At 52.6% G+C, this 16,566-nt stretch overlaps 2 protein-coding genes across 4 annotated transcripts; one reads left to right on the plus strand and one right to left on the minus strand.

Annotated features, from left to right (window-relative positions):
• The first annotated feature begins 2,999 nt into the window (after positions 1-2,999).
• Positions 3,000-8,045, plus strand: LOC114779498 (histidine ammonia-lyase-like). 3 transcript variants are annotated; one of them, XR_003746781.1, is made up of 19 exons: positions 3,000-3,308; positions 3,374-3,434; positions 3,660-3,687; positions 3,764-3,838; positions 3,914-3,986; positions 4,065-4,131; positions 4,212-4,249; positions 4,329-4,454; positions 4,527-4,666; positions 4,740-4,787; positions 5,336-5,483; positions 5,563-5,658; positions 5,758-5,868; positions 6,682-6,747; positions 6,817-6,982; positions 7,063-7,197; positions 7,451-7,559; positions 7,705-7,774; positions 7,854-7,904. XR_003746781.1 is itself a non-coding variant. In XM_028967343.1 (19 exons), the coding sequence occupies exons 1-19, from the start codon at positions 3,062-3,064 to the stop codon at positions 7,983-7,985; spliced, it is 1,965 nt and encodes a 654-aa protein (XP_028823176.1). In that variant the 3' UTR covers positions 7,986-8,045. The 3 variants fall into 3 exon arrangements, 2 of the variants coding, with proteins under 2 accessions (XP_028823177.1, XP_028823176.1); XM_028967343.1 differs by having other exon boundaries at positions 3,062-3,308; positions 5,729-5,868; positions 7,854-8,045; XM_028967344.1 differs by lacking the exon at positions 7,451-7,559 and having other exon boundaries at positions 7,854-8,045.
• Positions 8,046-8,978: 933 nt separating this feature from the next.
• LOC114779507 (methionine aminopeptidase 2-like) lies at positions 8,979-15,888 on the minus strand. The gene is made up of 11 exons (XM_028967359.1): positions 15,699-15,888; positions 14,110-14,208; positions 13,969-14,028; positions 13,793-13,895; positions 13,557-13,718; positions 13,303-13,484; positions 13,126-13,220; positions 11,832-11,928; positions 11,649-11,752; positions 10,854-10,969; positions 8,979-9,584 (listed from the first exon to the last, which is right to left on the minus strand). Exons 1-11 carry the CDS (start codon positions 15,823-15,825, stop codon positions 9,332-9,334), a joined length of 1,398 nt encoding a protein of 465 aa, XP_028823192.1. The 5' UTR covers positions 15,826-15,888; the 3' UTR covers positions 8,979-9,331.
• Between the last annotated feature and the right edge of the window lie 678 nt (positions 15,889-16,566).

Here is a 16,566-nt window from a genome sequence, read left to right on the forward strand (position 1 = left end):
GGTCTCCACTGAACCGAATCCTTTGAGTGCTAACTACTAAATTTTAAACTCCGTCACATAAATACATCTTTCATCATTAAAATAATCAATTACTACCATAAAAGATGCATAACTGACAGTTTCTTTGCACCATCTGAATCAGAATCGCTGAGAGATCCGGGTCAGCGCTCCTAACCCGAGTCAGTGCATCCAGCGGTTAACTTCCCGCACAGCCGAAAACATGCAGCCCAATCTGGATTGCTCAAACGAGCAGCTTTCATTTTAAAGTCATTCACTCATCATAAGGCATTTTACTTTCTTTTAAAAGACGTTTCAGGCACTTCTGTTGACTCACAGCGGTTGAATACTGACTCAAGTGACTCACGCACACGGATCAGTTTACTGAGTGATTCATAGGGAGCCGGATCCTGAAAAGGATCCGAGTATAACAGCTCTATTTCGCGTATCCCATAGCTACTGGGGAACGGGGCTGTCACTCAAACACCTGCTGGCCAATGAAGCGAAGCCCCGCCCACTCGGAAGAACTGCGCCAGACCTGCAACGAATCCGCAAGCAGCAAAAACGCAAAAGGGGGCGGGGCGACTGAAAAAGCCAGCGGCGAATGTGAAAAGTCTCACAAGCAAAAATAAAAAAAGAGTGAAATGTGAGAAAACCCGTATGTTGTCCAGCCTTATTTTACATGTCATCGTCCTTTTTTTGGTTAAAATTGTCACTTCCTGTTGCAATTTTTATTGTGTAGTTCTAGGAAGCCGGAACCCGGATTCCATGGGGTTCCAGCTTCCTAGCACTACACAGTAAAATATGTCAGATACGTGAGATTATTAATGCTGCAGACCCGGTTGGAACCATATAAAACATGGCAGTGTATGGTGACACTTCCGTTGGTGGCGTCCTGCGTGCGTCTCTGTTTTCAGAGGGAGGACCCGAGTGAAACACGACGATCATATTCATGACGATCATGTTAAAACGTTCGTTTTACTTGTTTTTTTATGGAAGCAGCGTTGTAATATAATCTATCAGCTCTTTTCAAAACCTGACAGATCAGCAGGGTCAGACGAGGTCAAAGGTCATCGGCGCTTGACAGGCCCCTTTGTTGGAAGACGTCAGAAATCAGCCGCGAGGAGAGTAAACAGCCGCTGAGTGACGTGATCGGACCGTGATGTAATCAGACCGGAACCGGCGCTGATAACCTGATCAATAAGACCTGATCAGTAAGTGTGATGAAGTCGTGTAGAACGTGACACGCCTGAGCTGTGAAGATCTTGCGTTCTTCCGCAGGGACCTGAGGTTGGGGTGGAGGGCCTGGTTAGGACCCTCCTCATCTTCGCCCTCTTCTTCCTGACCATCGCTGACCACCTCCTGAACAAGTTCACCCGAGTCGAGTTTCAGGATCTCCTTCCTGATGGAGAAAATGAGGCGCCGCATGAAGACGGTGTGGTGGTGGGACGTGGTGTGAGACCCACCTTATGGTAATAGTACCGCAGCGCCCGGCTCAGATTGTCATAGTTCATGTTGTTCTTCCTGAGACCCCACCGCTTGGCCACCTCCTCCGACTTCAGCAGCTTGAACTTGCCGCCATGGGACGTCCAGCAGATCAGGTGCCTGTGGCTCAGGTCCAGTAGCAGCTGCAGGAGACGCCGCTGTCCCTGCCTGTGAGCATGATGAAGAACATCCAGAAAACGAGGGCTGATGGAACATGTCAGTCTCCCTCTCTTACAATGGGTGGTAGTAGCCTAGTGGGTAACACACTCGCCTATGAACCAGAAGACCCAGGTTCAAATCCCGCTTACTACCATTGTGTCCCTGAGCAGGACACTTAACCCTGAGTATCCCCATGGAGACTGTCCCCTGAAACTACTGATTGTAAGTCGCTCTGGATAAGGGCGTCTGGTAAATGCCGTAAATGTAAATGTCAGTCTTTAATCTCTCATAGTTCTTGTGTCTCTATATGAGGAGATACAAGTATGTCGAGATGTGCTGGACCAGGACCAGTGGAAGGTGCAGGTCACTGTTCTGGTCCCCATGAAAAGCCACATTTCAGCTTCTCCTCACTCTGGAACATCTGGAGCTTCTGCTTTTTGATTTGGTGCAGAAGCTGATCATCCAGAACACCACCCACCACCCCAAACAGCTCGAGTTCAGGTTCTTCTCTTCCCCCTCACCGCACAGCAGAAGCGATTTGACACCGGAAGCCTCACCTCCACTTCCTGCTCAATAAAAGCTGCTCCGCGTCTCCATGTACCCGTCGCTTTTTACTCCTTTATTCTTCTATCCAGCTTTAAAGAAGGAAGTAGGGACGAGCGACACTTCCTCTCTCTCTCTCTGTCTCACAAGCACACACTACACACACACTACACACATATTACACACAGTACACACTCACACACCACACATTTACATCATTTACATTTACCACACACACACTAAACACACATTACACACACACTACACACATATTACACACACTACACACACTACACACTCACACACATTACACACACACACTACACACGCACTAGACACATATTACACATACTACACACACACTAAACACACACTACACACATATTACACACAGTACACACTCACACACCACACATTTACACCATTTACATTTACCACACACACACTAAACACACATTACACACACACTACACACATATTACACACACTACACACACACTACACACTCACACACATTACACACACACAATAGACACATATTACACACACACTACACATTCTACACACACACTACACACACAACACACACTACACTACACAAACTACATAAACACTACCACACACACTATGCACACACACACACTACTCACATACACTACACACCCCGCAGTGATCATATACGCCCAGTAGAATAATATAAGCCCCAAACCATTTTAATAAAAGTGATTTGAGGTGTTTTTTATCTGATCTCGGATTGGTTGTATCGGTGTGGTGTTGGCCCCGCCCCTCGCCTCTGATTGGCCGGCGGAGCCGCGCTGCCGCGGGGTTTAAGTCCGGCGCCCGGGCGGCGGCGGCGGCAGCAGCAGGTCGCAGCGCGATGCCTCGCTTCACGGTTCATGTTCGGGACGAGTGGCTGACGGTGTCGTGCCGGGACCCGGGCTGCACCGTGCAGCGCCTCGGCCTGGAGGCGCTGCGGCGCTACGCCAAGAACAAGCCCGACAACGGCGGCATCGGCTCGGCCAAGGACACCCGCTTCGTGGCGCGGAGGTGCCAGGGTCTGGGGCTGCTGGACCCCGACGACGCGGTGGAGGACGTGCTGGAGGAGAACGACTTCGTGGAGCTCGGTAAGCGGCGGTGGGGCGGGCGGGCGGGCGTCTCGGTCCGCGTCTAACCTGCGTCTTTTCTCCAGTGATCGAGGGGGACACCATGTCGCCGGACTTCATCCCGTCCCAGCCCGCCCCGTCACACCTGTATCCTTCCCGAACATGTCCGGTCTCCGCAGGCTGCCGTTTACCAGACGCCCTTATCCAGTAGTTACAGGGACAGTCCCCCCTGGAGACACTCAGGGTTAAGTGTCCTGCTCAGGGACACGATGGTAGTAAGTGGGATTTGAACCTGGGTCTTCTGGTTCATAGGCGAGTGTGTTACCCACCAGGCTACTACCACACTGTCAAAGTCCCTTAACTCCTCCGCAGGAACTCGGCGTACCGGGAGCCCCATGACGTAAGTGTCCATATTGGGGACGTTGTGTGTGTAGTGTGTGTGTAGTGTGACGGGAACGACTCTCTGTCCCACGCAGTACCTTCTTCTGGACGGGAACGGCCTGACGTCGGCGGACCTGGTGAATCTGGGCAAGGGCCTGTACAAAATCAAGGTGCGTCTTCACCCACGTCCGTCCCGCCAGTGTCCACAAGTTCCCGGAGTTTCATTTCATTTTGTCCCTTTCCAGCTGACACCGGAGGCAGAGAACAAAGTCGTCCAGTCCAGGGAACTTCTGGACACGATCGTGAAGGAGAACAAAGGTGCTTTTAAACGAGTTTTAATTTGCCGCGCTGTGGAGGGGACGTCCTCTAATATTCCGTTTCTGTCCTTGTCCTCAGTCGTGTATGGAATTACAACTGGTTTTGGGAAGTTCGCCCGCACGGTCATCCCCGTCAGCAAGCTGAAGTAGGTGGAGACGTTTTAAAAAGCTGTGTAGGACGTGTGGTCTGGACGGCCGGGATTTTTACACATGTTTACATGCGCAGGGACCTGCAGGAGAACCTGGTGAGGTCCCATTCCGCTGGTGAGTTCCGCCGGGGTTCTTTAGAGAAACGGCGCCCACGCGGCGCCCGGAACTGATCTGAGGAGCTTGTGGCCACCAGGTCTGGGAAGCCCCCTGAGTCCCGAGAGGACGCGGATGCTGCTGGCTCTCAGAATCAACGTCCTGGCCAAGGGACACAGCGGCATCTCCCTGGACACACTGCACGCCATGATCCAGGCCTTCAACGGTAAATCCCCGCCGTCCCCGCGCCCGCCGTCCCGGGAGGTTCCGGACGTGACGTCTGCCTCTGTCTCCACAGCGTCCTGCCTGTCCTATGTCCCCGAGAAGGGGACGGTCGGCGCCAGCGGGGACCTCGCCCCGCTCTCTCACCTCGCGCTCGGCCTGATGGGAGAGGGCAAGATGTGGTCGCCCAAAAGTGGCTGGGCCGACGCCAAATACGTACGTTCTTCTACAGTGGACACGTCGGTGTAATGGCCCACGTGACCTTTGACCTCTGCTCCCTCACCCCTAGGTGCTCGAGGCCCATGGACTTAAACCCGTCTCGCTGAGGCCTAAAGAGGTACCGATCTACAGACCACTGAACGCTTTATAATGATGAAACCGTGGTGATGATGTGCTCAACACAATTGCGGAGATAAAGGACCAATCAAATCGGGGCAGCAGGCGAGATTAGATGATCAGAACCAATCAAATTGATGCAGCAGGCGAGATTAGATGATCAGGACCAATCAAATCGGGGCAGCAGGCGAGATTAGATGATCAGGACCAATCAAATCAGGGCAGCAGGCGAGATTAGATGATCAGAACCAATCAAATTGGGGCAGCAGGCGAGATTAGATGATCAGGACCAATCGAATTGGGGCAGCAGGCGAGATTAGATGATCAGGACCAATCGAATTGGGGCAGCAGGCGTGGTTAGATAAGGACCAATCAAATCGGGGCAGCAGGCGAGATTAGATGATCAGAACCAATCAAATTGGGGCAGCAGGCGAGATTAGATGATCAGAACCAATCAAATTGGGGCAGCAGGCGTGGTTAGATAAGGACCAATCAAATCAGGGCAGCAGGCGAATATTAAACAGTTTGGCGTTCCCGCTGCACGTACAGGGTCTGGCCCTCATTAACGGGACCCAGATGATCACGTCCCTGGGCGCCGAGGCTGTGGAGCGAGCCGAGGCCATCGCCCGCCAGGCCGACATCATCGCCGCCCTCACGCTGGAGGTCCTGAAGGGGACCACCAAGGCGTTTGACAGCGGTGAGCAGGAGATCCGGGTCGCGGCGAGACATTTTAGATCGGACAGCTGAGCGGAACGTGTCCATTTCTCTCCCCGCAGACATCCACAAGCTGCGGCCGCACCCGGGACAGATCCAGGTGGCGCTGCGCTTCCGAGCGCTGCTGGACTCGGACCATCACCCGTCCGAGATCGCAGGTCAGTGGGGCGCTTTTTACAGGCGTGTGCACCGTTACGGGGGGTGACGTTTTGTGGCCTGTCCTCACAGAGAGTCACCGGTTCTGTGACCGCGTGCAGGACGCCTACACCATGCGGTGCTGCCCGCAGGTCCACGGCGTGGTCAACGACACCATCGAATTCGCGAAGAACATCATCAACACGGAGATCAACAGCGCGACGGACAACCCCGTATCCTTCGCCACTCGGCTGCGGCCGGGAAGTGACGGGGCCCCGCCCACTTCTTATATTTACGTTTTACGGCATTTACCAGACGGCCTGATCCAGAGCCACTTACAACGTGCTTCCATGTCACCATGGATGAAGTGGTCAGTTCTGGTTCACTAGGACCCCCAACTATGAATACAATCTTTTTATCCCCTCTGTTCTAGTTTCTATACAGAAGTCAGACGAGAAGAAGGTTACAAGTTCATCTAAATCTTCTCTACATTTACAGCATTTATCAGACGCCCTGACTTACAATCAGTAGTTACAGGGACAGTCCCCCCCTTGGAGCAATTTAGGGTTAAGTGTCCTGCTCAGGGACACAATGGTAGTAAGTGGGATTTGAACCTGGGTCTTCTGGTTCACAGGCGAGTGTGTTCCCCACTAGGTTACTACGCACTAGGCTACTTCTCTAATGAGGAAGGTCTTGAGCTGCCGTGTGAAGGTGCTCAGTGACTGAGCTGGAAGACGGAGAAGAGTCTAGATGAGCGTCTTCCTCGTACCTTCAGAGATGGAGGGACCAGGCGAGCAGTACTGGAGGCTCGGAGTATACCAGGTGCAGTGCGAGGTGTAATAAGGGCTGTGAGGTAGGATGGTGCTACTCCATGTTTGGCTTTGTAGGCCAGCATCAGTATTTAGAACCTGATGGTGCAGCTACTGGGAGCCAGTGGAGGAACGTAGCAGAGGGGCGGTGTGGAGAACTTGGGAAGGTTGAAGGTCAGTCTGTATGAGTTGTAGAGGTCGGACGGTTCTTCCTTCTTCCTTAACTCTTCTCCCCAGATGGTGTTTGCGGAGCGCGGCGAGACCATCTCTGGCGGGAACTTTCACGGGGAATATCCGGCCAAGGTGGGCGAGCAGCGATCCGCTCGTTTGGTCTGTTCAGTGGTCGGCCGTTAACCCGTCCTTCCTCGCCAGGCCCTCGACTACCTGTGCATCGGCGTGCACGAGCTGGCGTCCATCAGCGAGCGGCGGACCGAGCGCCTGTGCAACCCGTCCCTCAGCGAGCTGCCCGCCTTCCTGGTGAACGAGGGCGGGCTGAACTCCGGGTTCATGATCGCCCACTGCACCGCCGCCGCCCTCGGTCAGTCGGTCGCTCGCCGCCGGCCGGAGGTAGGACCGCCTTTCGCTCGGGTTCTAAACCACGCCCCTTTTTACACGCAGTTTCGGAGAACAAGGTGCTGTGCCACCCGTCGTCCGTGGACTCCCTGTCCACCAGCGCCGCCACCGAGGACCACGTCTCCATGGGGGGCTGGGCGGCCAGGAAGGCCCTGCGGGTGGTGGAGCACGTGGAGCAAGGTGCTGACTCCGCCCCCAAAACGCCGTATTTACCCACTTTATCTACGCTGTAGGGTGATGAAACCACTTTTACCCGCTGATGACCCCGTCCTCTCGCTTTGAAGATGATCAAAGCTGCAGGGCGGGGCTACGAAACCAACTTTTAGATAAAAATAGTCAGGAAAACGATGAAAGTTGGTTTTATTTATATTACTAAATTACCGCTGTTCAGACTGAGGAAATGTTTATGGAGAAGTTGTGTGCGTCTGCTCAGTTCTCGCCATCGAGCTGCTCGCCGCCTGCCAGGGCATCGAGTTCCTACGCCCCCTTCGTACCACCACGCCATTGGAGAAGGTGTACGACCTTGTGCGCAGCGTAGTCAAGTAAGTCAAACAAAAAGCGTGCAGAAAGCCGATCGAAAGGACGGGTCAATGTTTCCCTCGCCCAGCCTCCCGTTCCGACCAATCACGGCCGTCGGCCCCGCCCCCCCCTTCCCTTATTCAAAATCTGCTTTCTCCCACTTTCAAGGCCCTGGATTAAAGACAGGTTCATGGCTCCCGACATCGAGGCCATCCACCGGCTTCTTCTGGACCAGAAGGCAAGATGGACGTCACGTTGTGATGATCTGGAACGCCAGAGCAAACGTGAAAGTAACGGTTTCCTTTCCGTGTGTCCAGATATGGAACATCGCGAAGCCGTACATCGACAAGTACCGCATGGAGCACATCCCCGAGTCGCGGCCGTCCTCGCCGACGGCCTTCTCGCTCGAGTCCCCCGGGTCGCCGCGGAAACGGGTCCGTCACGAGTGAAGGACCACGAGAACTTTTCATTTACGCCTTACGGAGAGAAGCCACGTGTAATTTTCATTAATCGATGAACACTAATGTTGAAATAAAGCTTTCTTCAAGGTGCTGATTCACATCATTTAATATCGGACACGGCGGCAACACATAATCAGCTGATAAGGCGTCAGGCTGGAGGAGTCCAGTTGGGATTTTTCCCCGATTTTCATCCGTGTTTGTCTTCGTGTCACAGCTGCACATCTCGGCAGAGATTCCGAGATTAATAATTAAACAGCGTTTGCGGAGAGGCCGAACTGAATATGTGAAATTCCGTTCATGTTATTATAATACAGCCAAGAACTGCGATTGGCCATTAAATCAAGTAGTGGCCTAGGGGTAACACACTCGCCTATGAGCCAGAAGACCCGGGTTCAAGTCCCGCTTACTACCATTGTGTCCCTGAGCAAGACACTTAACCCTAAGTTGCTCCAGGGGGGGACTGTCCCTGTAACTACTGATTGTAAGTTGCTCTGGATAAGGGCGGCCCCGTAAACAGAAGAATCCCAATCCACCACGGTGCCACTGAGCAAAGCACCGTCCCCACACACTGCTCCCCAAGGGTGATGGTTAAATACAGAGGACACGTTTCACCGTGTGCACTGTGTGCTGTGTATGACAAGCACTTGACTAACTTTAAAACATGCAGTTATTGAGTATTAAAATGATCATTAGTCAGGAGTCTTTTTCTGTTTGGTAATGAATGCACGTCCCCCAAATTTAGCATCAACCACGCCTACAAATACTGATGAGCTGGGCGTGTCCAGGAGAGATGATGGGTCCGTCCCCACGGTTACGGAACTAGCAGAGTTTCTCCGTGACGTGGACCCTCTGCTCGCCGCTCAGTTGTAATTTGGATTGTAAATATGGTCTCTTGTGGTCGTATTCGTTCGTGTGCGAAAGTGTGAATGCAGCGAGGAACGAAGACGAAGAATGGAAATGAAGCGGAGGAGACGCCCCATAAACACTGGTGAATGCTTTTATTTCTTTCATATATGACTCTCACGAGTCGGCAACTTTCTGGGTTGAATTACATCTTTTTGTTAAGATTGGGCTTTAAAAAAAACAACACAAAACCAAAAAAAAAAAAAAACCCCCGAAGTGGCCAGAGTCCCGGCGGAAAACCCGGCACGTTTATCTGGACCAGACACCGGCGGGAGTGGAAGGTCTACCGACTTATCGGAAGGCATGAAAGCACGACAGAGTTGAATACGCCTCAATCCCGTGGCACGATAACACAAAGGAGGTGCTGCTGCTATGTCATTAGTCCCTACTGTCCCCTGGCCAGACGCTAGTCGCGGTGAAGCAGAAGCGTTCTAATAATCGTCCCCCCGACTCACTACCTCCTTGCACGTGGGCCTAAGCAGGATGGTGTGCTCGAACTGGGCGGTGTAGCAGCCCTTGGTGTCGCACAGCGGCGGGTATGGGTCCACGATGCCCAGGTCGCACAGGTTCTTCAGGGCCATCAGGTACTTGGTCTCGCCCAGGCGGTCGAGCCAGCGGCGGCAGAACGCCAACGTCCCGAAGTTCTCGTTGATCACGTTCAGCAAGTGTTTGGCTCTGGGAAGCCTGGAGGAATAAATAAAATTGAGAGAAAGGTTTTGTAAAATGTTATTTCCGATTAGAAACCGACCGTCTTTTTATAAATGGTCCTGAATATCAAGTCACCAGGAGGGAAAATGCGTCTCGGACACCCAGCCAAAATATGACAAATTATATATAGAAAATAAATAAATATTTAAAAAAAAAAAAAATGATCATGCTAAAAATAAACCCCACTTCCTACCATCGTGTCCCTGAGAATCCAGGGGGACTGTCCCTGTCACTGCTGATTAAGACACTCTGGATAAAGGACGTTCTGTATTCAACCTCGTACAGAAACCGGAGAATTTCACTCCGCTACACCTTTTACTATTTAAAAAGTATTGCGGTTTCAGTTTTTTCTCCTTAATTTGTAGCGTTTTATGATACAAATAATTCAAACGTCCCAAAAACGTCAGCAGGAGGGATCTGGACGGTACGAACGTGCAGGTCCAGTAGATACATCAGCAGATGGATCCGCCGGACAACACCATTCCCAGTGCCGGTGGTTACCTGCTCCTCACCGGCACAGCTGCAGAGGCCGCAGGGAGCTTTTCATTTCAGGAACTGCACCACGTCAGGCCGGGTTGTAGCTGGTTTGGGGGTTTTGGTGAAAACTGTTTAATTGTAGTACAGCGTGGGAACCACCAGGTGGCAGAACAGTAGGACTAAGCGCAGTGTTCGCGTACCAGTCCGGTCTGACCTCAGCTCTCCAGTCACTGCCCACCGCTAGTTCCCTTGTTCTAGAATGTTGAGGGCTACACACACACACACACACACACGCACACACGCACACACGCACACACGCACACACGCACACACGCACACACGCACACACGCACACACACACCTCTTCAAAATCCCATCTCGTGGAAAAGCAACGTGTGCGAGACCCGTCGACCGCTCCAGAGACGAGCGATCGGCCACCTGTGCTCCAGGATCAACTTCTGTCACGCCGTGAGGAACGTCCACAGCTGAGAGAGGTGGCAGTTCCCGGTGCACCTACCCCCTTCCACCAGGTGGCGGCGACAGGACACCAACTTACTTTTGGAATGTGCCTGGTGCCGAGTCGGTTTGCACGTTCAGCACCATGCGGTATTTATATCTACGCGGCTGCACGCTGGAGGGGGGGGGCCAGGGGCCGGGTCCTTTTTTTCAGGGCCCTTTCCAGAAGGGGCAGGAATTGGGTGGTGGTCTACCAGAAAAATGTACCGGATTAAGCAGTGGAGCCTAATTCCAAAGAACCCGTCCACTCACCTGATTGGCACGTGTCCGACTTCAAAATTTTTCATATAATGTGAACATTCCATGTCATCGTGGACCATCCCCTTTCCGGTGCTGCCGAACGTTTCGATGGCGTACACCTCTCCTTCCTGTGCCGGGGAGACGGGCAGAATCGGGAATTAAAACCGGAACCGGGCACCAGTAAAGATGATAAGCAGCTTTTTGTTTTTTTTACTAAACTGGTTTGGTCCCCGACCTCATGGCAGAAGCTGATTAGCGAAATTGTGAACCTCCCCGAGCCGATAACCCGTCCCGCCAGACGGAGACGCACCCGCCCGACGTTTAAACAGGGCTACAGGCAGGAGAAACTTCACCAGTGCAGTAAAAATTCCCCTCCTGATCCTGGGTGATACAGATCATGTCTGGGTGGAGCTCTGCAGTTGTGCTCTTCATTTTTTTTGTGTAGGTTGATTGTTGGGGCATGTGTATATGTAAATATATATTTTTTTATATGTATATGTACACACATTATTGAGGTATCAAATTGGATCATACGGTCTCACTTGACCATTTTTCTTAAGCTAAAAATAAGATTGTCAGTCTGGAAACAGTAATTTCTACAATTTTGGATTATAATAAACTAGACTGCTGAAGAAAAAAAAAATAGTAATAATCATAACTACTACAGCAATATATGCCATTAATAAAATTCCCTGATAATTCCCTGACTTGACCCCATCTAGAAATGCCTTTCCGGAAATCCCCAGACTCAGTCGACTGCGCAGATGTGAATCTGATCCGTTAGACCAGTAGAATTACGGCGCCAACCTCCATCCTGGTGGCTTCCCCTCCTTTGACGATTGGCACCGTCTTCCCGGCGTGTATTCGGTACTGGCCGATGGAGTGGCCGTTCAGATTTCTGATGGGCTTCACTGAGGAACGAAGCAAGACGCGAACTCAGCCGAACTGCCGCACAGAGAAAAGGCAGCGAGGGAGCAGCGGGGGACACACCTTGGTACGTTTTCCCATCCAGCTCCACTTCGTACGACTCCATCACTTCCTGTATGGCTTCGCCAATGTCACACAAGCGAACGTCGATTCCTGCGCACTGCAGCAAGACAGAAGGCAAATAACACAAAAAAACACGGAGAAACAAACCAGGAAACGCAAAGAACAGAAATATTATTCAGGCTTCTATGAATTAAACTTAACAATAAAAAATTAAACTTAAACCCAGACAGCAATAAAATCACAAAAGAAAATTCAAATATAAATTGTACTGGAGACGAAGGAATAAACCCTGCTGAGTATCTGGGTACAAATACGGCGTATTAATAAAAATGTAAATTATAATAATAATAAAACCACGACCGTGTCCGTATAATTGTAAATTAGGCGCCCCGCTTAACGAACGTGGCTCAGACGCGCACGGGACTCACAGAACGAACCAGGTTGTACCTAAAAAACAAAAAATCCCGCACACACAGACGTACGGTGAATGGCGGCGCACGTTTGAAGGCTTGTTAGACACAAAAGATCTACGATGAACGGTTGAGGGTTAAACTTAAAAAAAAAAAAAAAAAAAAGTGCAGTGATTGTCACACGTGATACACAGCAGCACAGCACACGGTGCACACAGTGAAATGTGTCCTCTGCATTTAACCCATCACCCTGAGTGAGCAGTGGGCACCATGACAGGCGCCGGGGAGCAGTGTGTGGGGACGGTGCTTTGCTCAGTGGCACCTCGGCGGATCGGGATTCGAACCGGCAACCTTCTGATTACGGGGCCGCTTCCTTAACCGCTAGGCCCCCACTGCCCCAGAACCATCAGAACAATCAGGTTAGCCGTTAAAAATCTGAAATATTGACTGTAAATTCGGCGTAAGGAAAAAGGTCAACGTCTTCCCCTGGTAAGGTGAGTGGTAGTAGCCTAGCGGGTAACACACTCGTCTATGGACCAGAAGACCCGGGTTCAAATCCCACTTATTACCATTGTGTCCCTGAGCAGGACACTTAACCCCGAGTGTCTCCAGGGGGGACTGTCCCTGTAACTACTGACTGTAAGTCACTCTGGATAAGGGCGTCTGGTAAATGCGGTAAATATAGGCCGGGACTTTAACTAGCACGTTAATTAGCCACAATTGCCGCAATATATTGGCCAATAAAGAAAAGTCCGCGATAACACTGCGATACGTGAGCATCCGAAGCCGCGGCGCTCCGTATCGGCAATCCACCCTGATTCCGGTGTTGGCGGTGAGTAAAGAAAACCGCGGCGCTGCGTATCGGCGTGGCCGCGGTAACTCACCCTGATTCCGGTGTTGGTGGCGTCCTTCACCGCCTCCAGCAGCTTGTCGTATTTGGGGTTGAAGGTGACGGTGAAGGCGCAGTCGATGATCCGGCCTGCGGAGTAGAAAGCAGAGCGGCGGTGAGTCCTTCGGTTCGGGGCGTCGCCGGGCGCGGCCGGGGCGGGCCGGGCGCTCACCGTTGATGTGCGTGCCGAAGTCGATTTTGCACACGTCGTCGTACTGCAGCACGGTGGGGTCGCCGGCGTTGGGCGTGTAGTGCGCGGCGCAGTGGTTGAGGGAGCAGCCGGTGGGGAACGCCAGGCCGGCGTTCAGCCCGTTCTCCTTGATCAGCTTCCTGGAACAGTCCTCCAGTTTCTCGCTGGGGAACAGAGCGCCGGCGTCACTCCGACGCCCCCAAAAAAAAACCCGTCACCGCGGCGCCGGCACTCACCAGATCTCGATCATGCTCATCCCGGGCTTGATCCAGCTCTGGACGTAGCGCCGGACCTGCCGGTGGGCCTCGGCGGCCTGGCGGAAGTCGTTCCACATCTCCTCGTTGGCGGCGTCCAGAACGCGCTTCTTCTCGTCGGCGGCCCGCCACGCCGCGCCGCGCCTGAGGAGGAGGAGCACGCGGGATGAAGACACCGCGAGAGGAACCGCGACGGTCCACCAGGGACCTGGTCTCACCCGTCTTGTGCAGGCGGATATTCACACTCCTGCCCCTTCTGGAAAACTCCGCCGGGATGGAGGTCACAGATGGGAACAGACGGCGGATCCGTCTGGACCTTCGCTGTGAACGAGAACATTATTTCACGTACGGAACCGAACAAAGACGCCGGGAGCGGAGAACCATCACGACTCACGTCCTTTCTTCTTCTTCTTTTTCTTCTTCTTCTTCCCCGCTGCATCACCTTCCTCTGCATCTGTGAGGAGACGTGAAGAACATTCAGACCGACCGCCATCGTACACCGACCGACCCGTACCGGCGAGAACGCCGCGCCCACCTTCCTCCACGTCCTCTTCCTTCTCCGGATCCTCCAGGGCCTGCTGCTCCAGTTGCTTCGTCACGGCGGTCACGGCGTTGGAGCTGCTGCCATCAGGCTCTACACACACACACACACACACACACACACACAGTGAATCCAGGCCACATTATGCAGCAAAAGCATTAAAAGCGCATCCGCTCGACCGGAACTCGACACCTCCGGTAAGGTCACCTGGTCACAGGTACCAGGAGCCCGAGAGCCGGGTACAACTCGTCCTTCACGCCGGAGACACACTCACAACCGGCCTAAATAACGACACACGCACTCACAACCGGCCTAAATAACGACACACGCACTCACAACCGGCCTAAATAACGACACACACACTCACAACCGGCCTAAATAACGACACACACACTCACAACCGGCCTAAATAACGACACACACACACACACACACACACACACACAACCGGCCTAAATAACGACACACACACACACTCACAACCGGTCTAAATAACGACACACACACACTCACAACCGGTCTAAATAACGACACACACACACACACACACACACACACACACACAACCGGCCTAAATAACGACACACGCACTCACAACCGGCCTAAATAACGACACACACACACACACACACACACACACAAACCGGCCTAAATAACGACACACCCACACCACCTCACCAAACCGGGCCCACACACGACCACACACCACACACACAACACAAGCGGCCCTAAATAACGACACACACACACACTCACAACCGGCCTAAATAACGACACACACACACACACACACACACACACACACTCACACCCGGCCTAAATAACGACACACACACACACTCACAACCGGCCTAAATAACGACACACACACACACTCACAACCGGCCTAAATAACGACACACACACACACTCACAACCGGCCTAAATAACGACACACAAACACACACACACTCACAACCGGCCTAAAATAACGACACACACACACACACACACTCACAACCGGCCCTAAATAACGACACACACCACACACACTCACAACCGGCCTCTAAATAACGACACACACACACACTCACAACCGGCCCTAAATAACGACACACACACACACTCACAACCGGCCCTAAATAACGAACACACACACACTCACAACCGGCCTAAATAACGACACACACACACACTCACAACCGGCCTAAATAACGACACACACACTCACAACCGGCCTAAATTTACATGTAAAGTATTTGTCAGACGTCCTGATCCAGAGCGACTTACAACGTGCTTCCATGTTACCATGGATGGTTCACTAGGACCCCCAACTATGAATACAATCTTATTATTCCCTCTGTTGTAGTGTAGATAACGACACGCCTGCGACACACACACGACCTGCCTAAACAACGACACGCCGGCGACACACACACGACGTTTCCATCCTGATGCGGAAATTCGGGCGTGTCCGCCCGTCCGGGAGGATCTTTTTCGGGATCCCGCAGGATCGGACCAAGTCCGGTCCGGTCCGGTCCGCCGCAGCGCCGTGAAAACACGTTTTACAGGCGGCGCGTCCCGGTTCCGAGTCCAGCGCTCACCCGGCCCCGCCGCCCGGCTCTTCTTCTTCCGCCGCCTCCTCCGGGTGGACTCCTCGCAGGCCGCCTCCCCGTTCGGGACGCCCTCATGCTCCACTTTCTCCCGCACCCCAACTTCGTCGTCCGCCATGATGGCTCCGCGCCGCACGAGAGGGACGCGCGGGGGCTGCTGGGAGTAAAGACTCGGCGCCCGTGCGTAGCGTGGAAGTCGCGGTCCCGCCCACCCCGCGGTGCTGACCAATCAGAGTGCGGCGTCACTTCTGACGTCTTCACAGTCGTCAATTAGCAAAACGACAACGTTGTCGACAACGACAAACAGGGCCGAATATTTCACTATTAAACACTATTTATTATTTACTGCTGTTCTCACCTTTTACTGTGGTGGCCTGGCGGGTAAGGAAGCGGATTCGTAATCGGAAGGTTGTGAGTTCGAATACGAGGTCCCCTTGATGAAGGTCCCGTCCCCGCACGCTGTTCCCCGGTCGCCTGTCATGGTGCCCACTGTCACCGGAGGACTGTCATACAGAGGACACGTTTCACCGTGTCACCATGTCTCAAAACAAAACTTTCATACGACATTCCACACGGTCATGCAGTTTATTCTCCTGTGTTCAGACATCATGCTGAATATCTGCGGTCCATGTCCTGTGTTATCGAGTAGCAGACCAGCATGGAACAGAACTGCAGGCAGATATGCTGCCAGTAGGGGATCTATGGAGCCCTCTGGCTCTTGGCATATCATGTTCATTTTCAGAATTTTCACCCCCAAAGAAAAATGGCACCCTCAAAGGTGGCACAGTGTAGTTGTGATGGTCTGGCATCATGCCATCATGGCTGTCAGTGGCTTTATTACTGTACATGGTGACAGTGT

This window comes from Denticeps clupeoides, unplaced genomic scaffold (assembly GCF_900700375.1).
Source record: "Denticeps clupeoides unplaced genomic scaffold, fDenClu1.1, whole genome shotgun sequence".
Taxonomy (NCBI): Eukaryota; Metazoa; Chordata; class Actinopteri; order Clupeiformes; family Denticipitidae; genus Denticeps; species Denticeps clupeoides.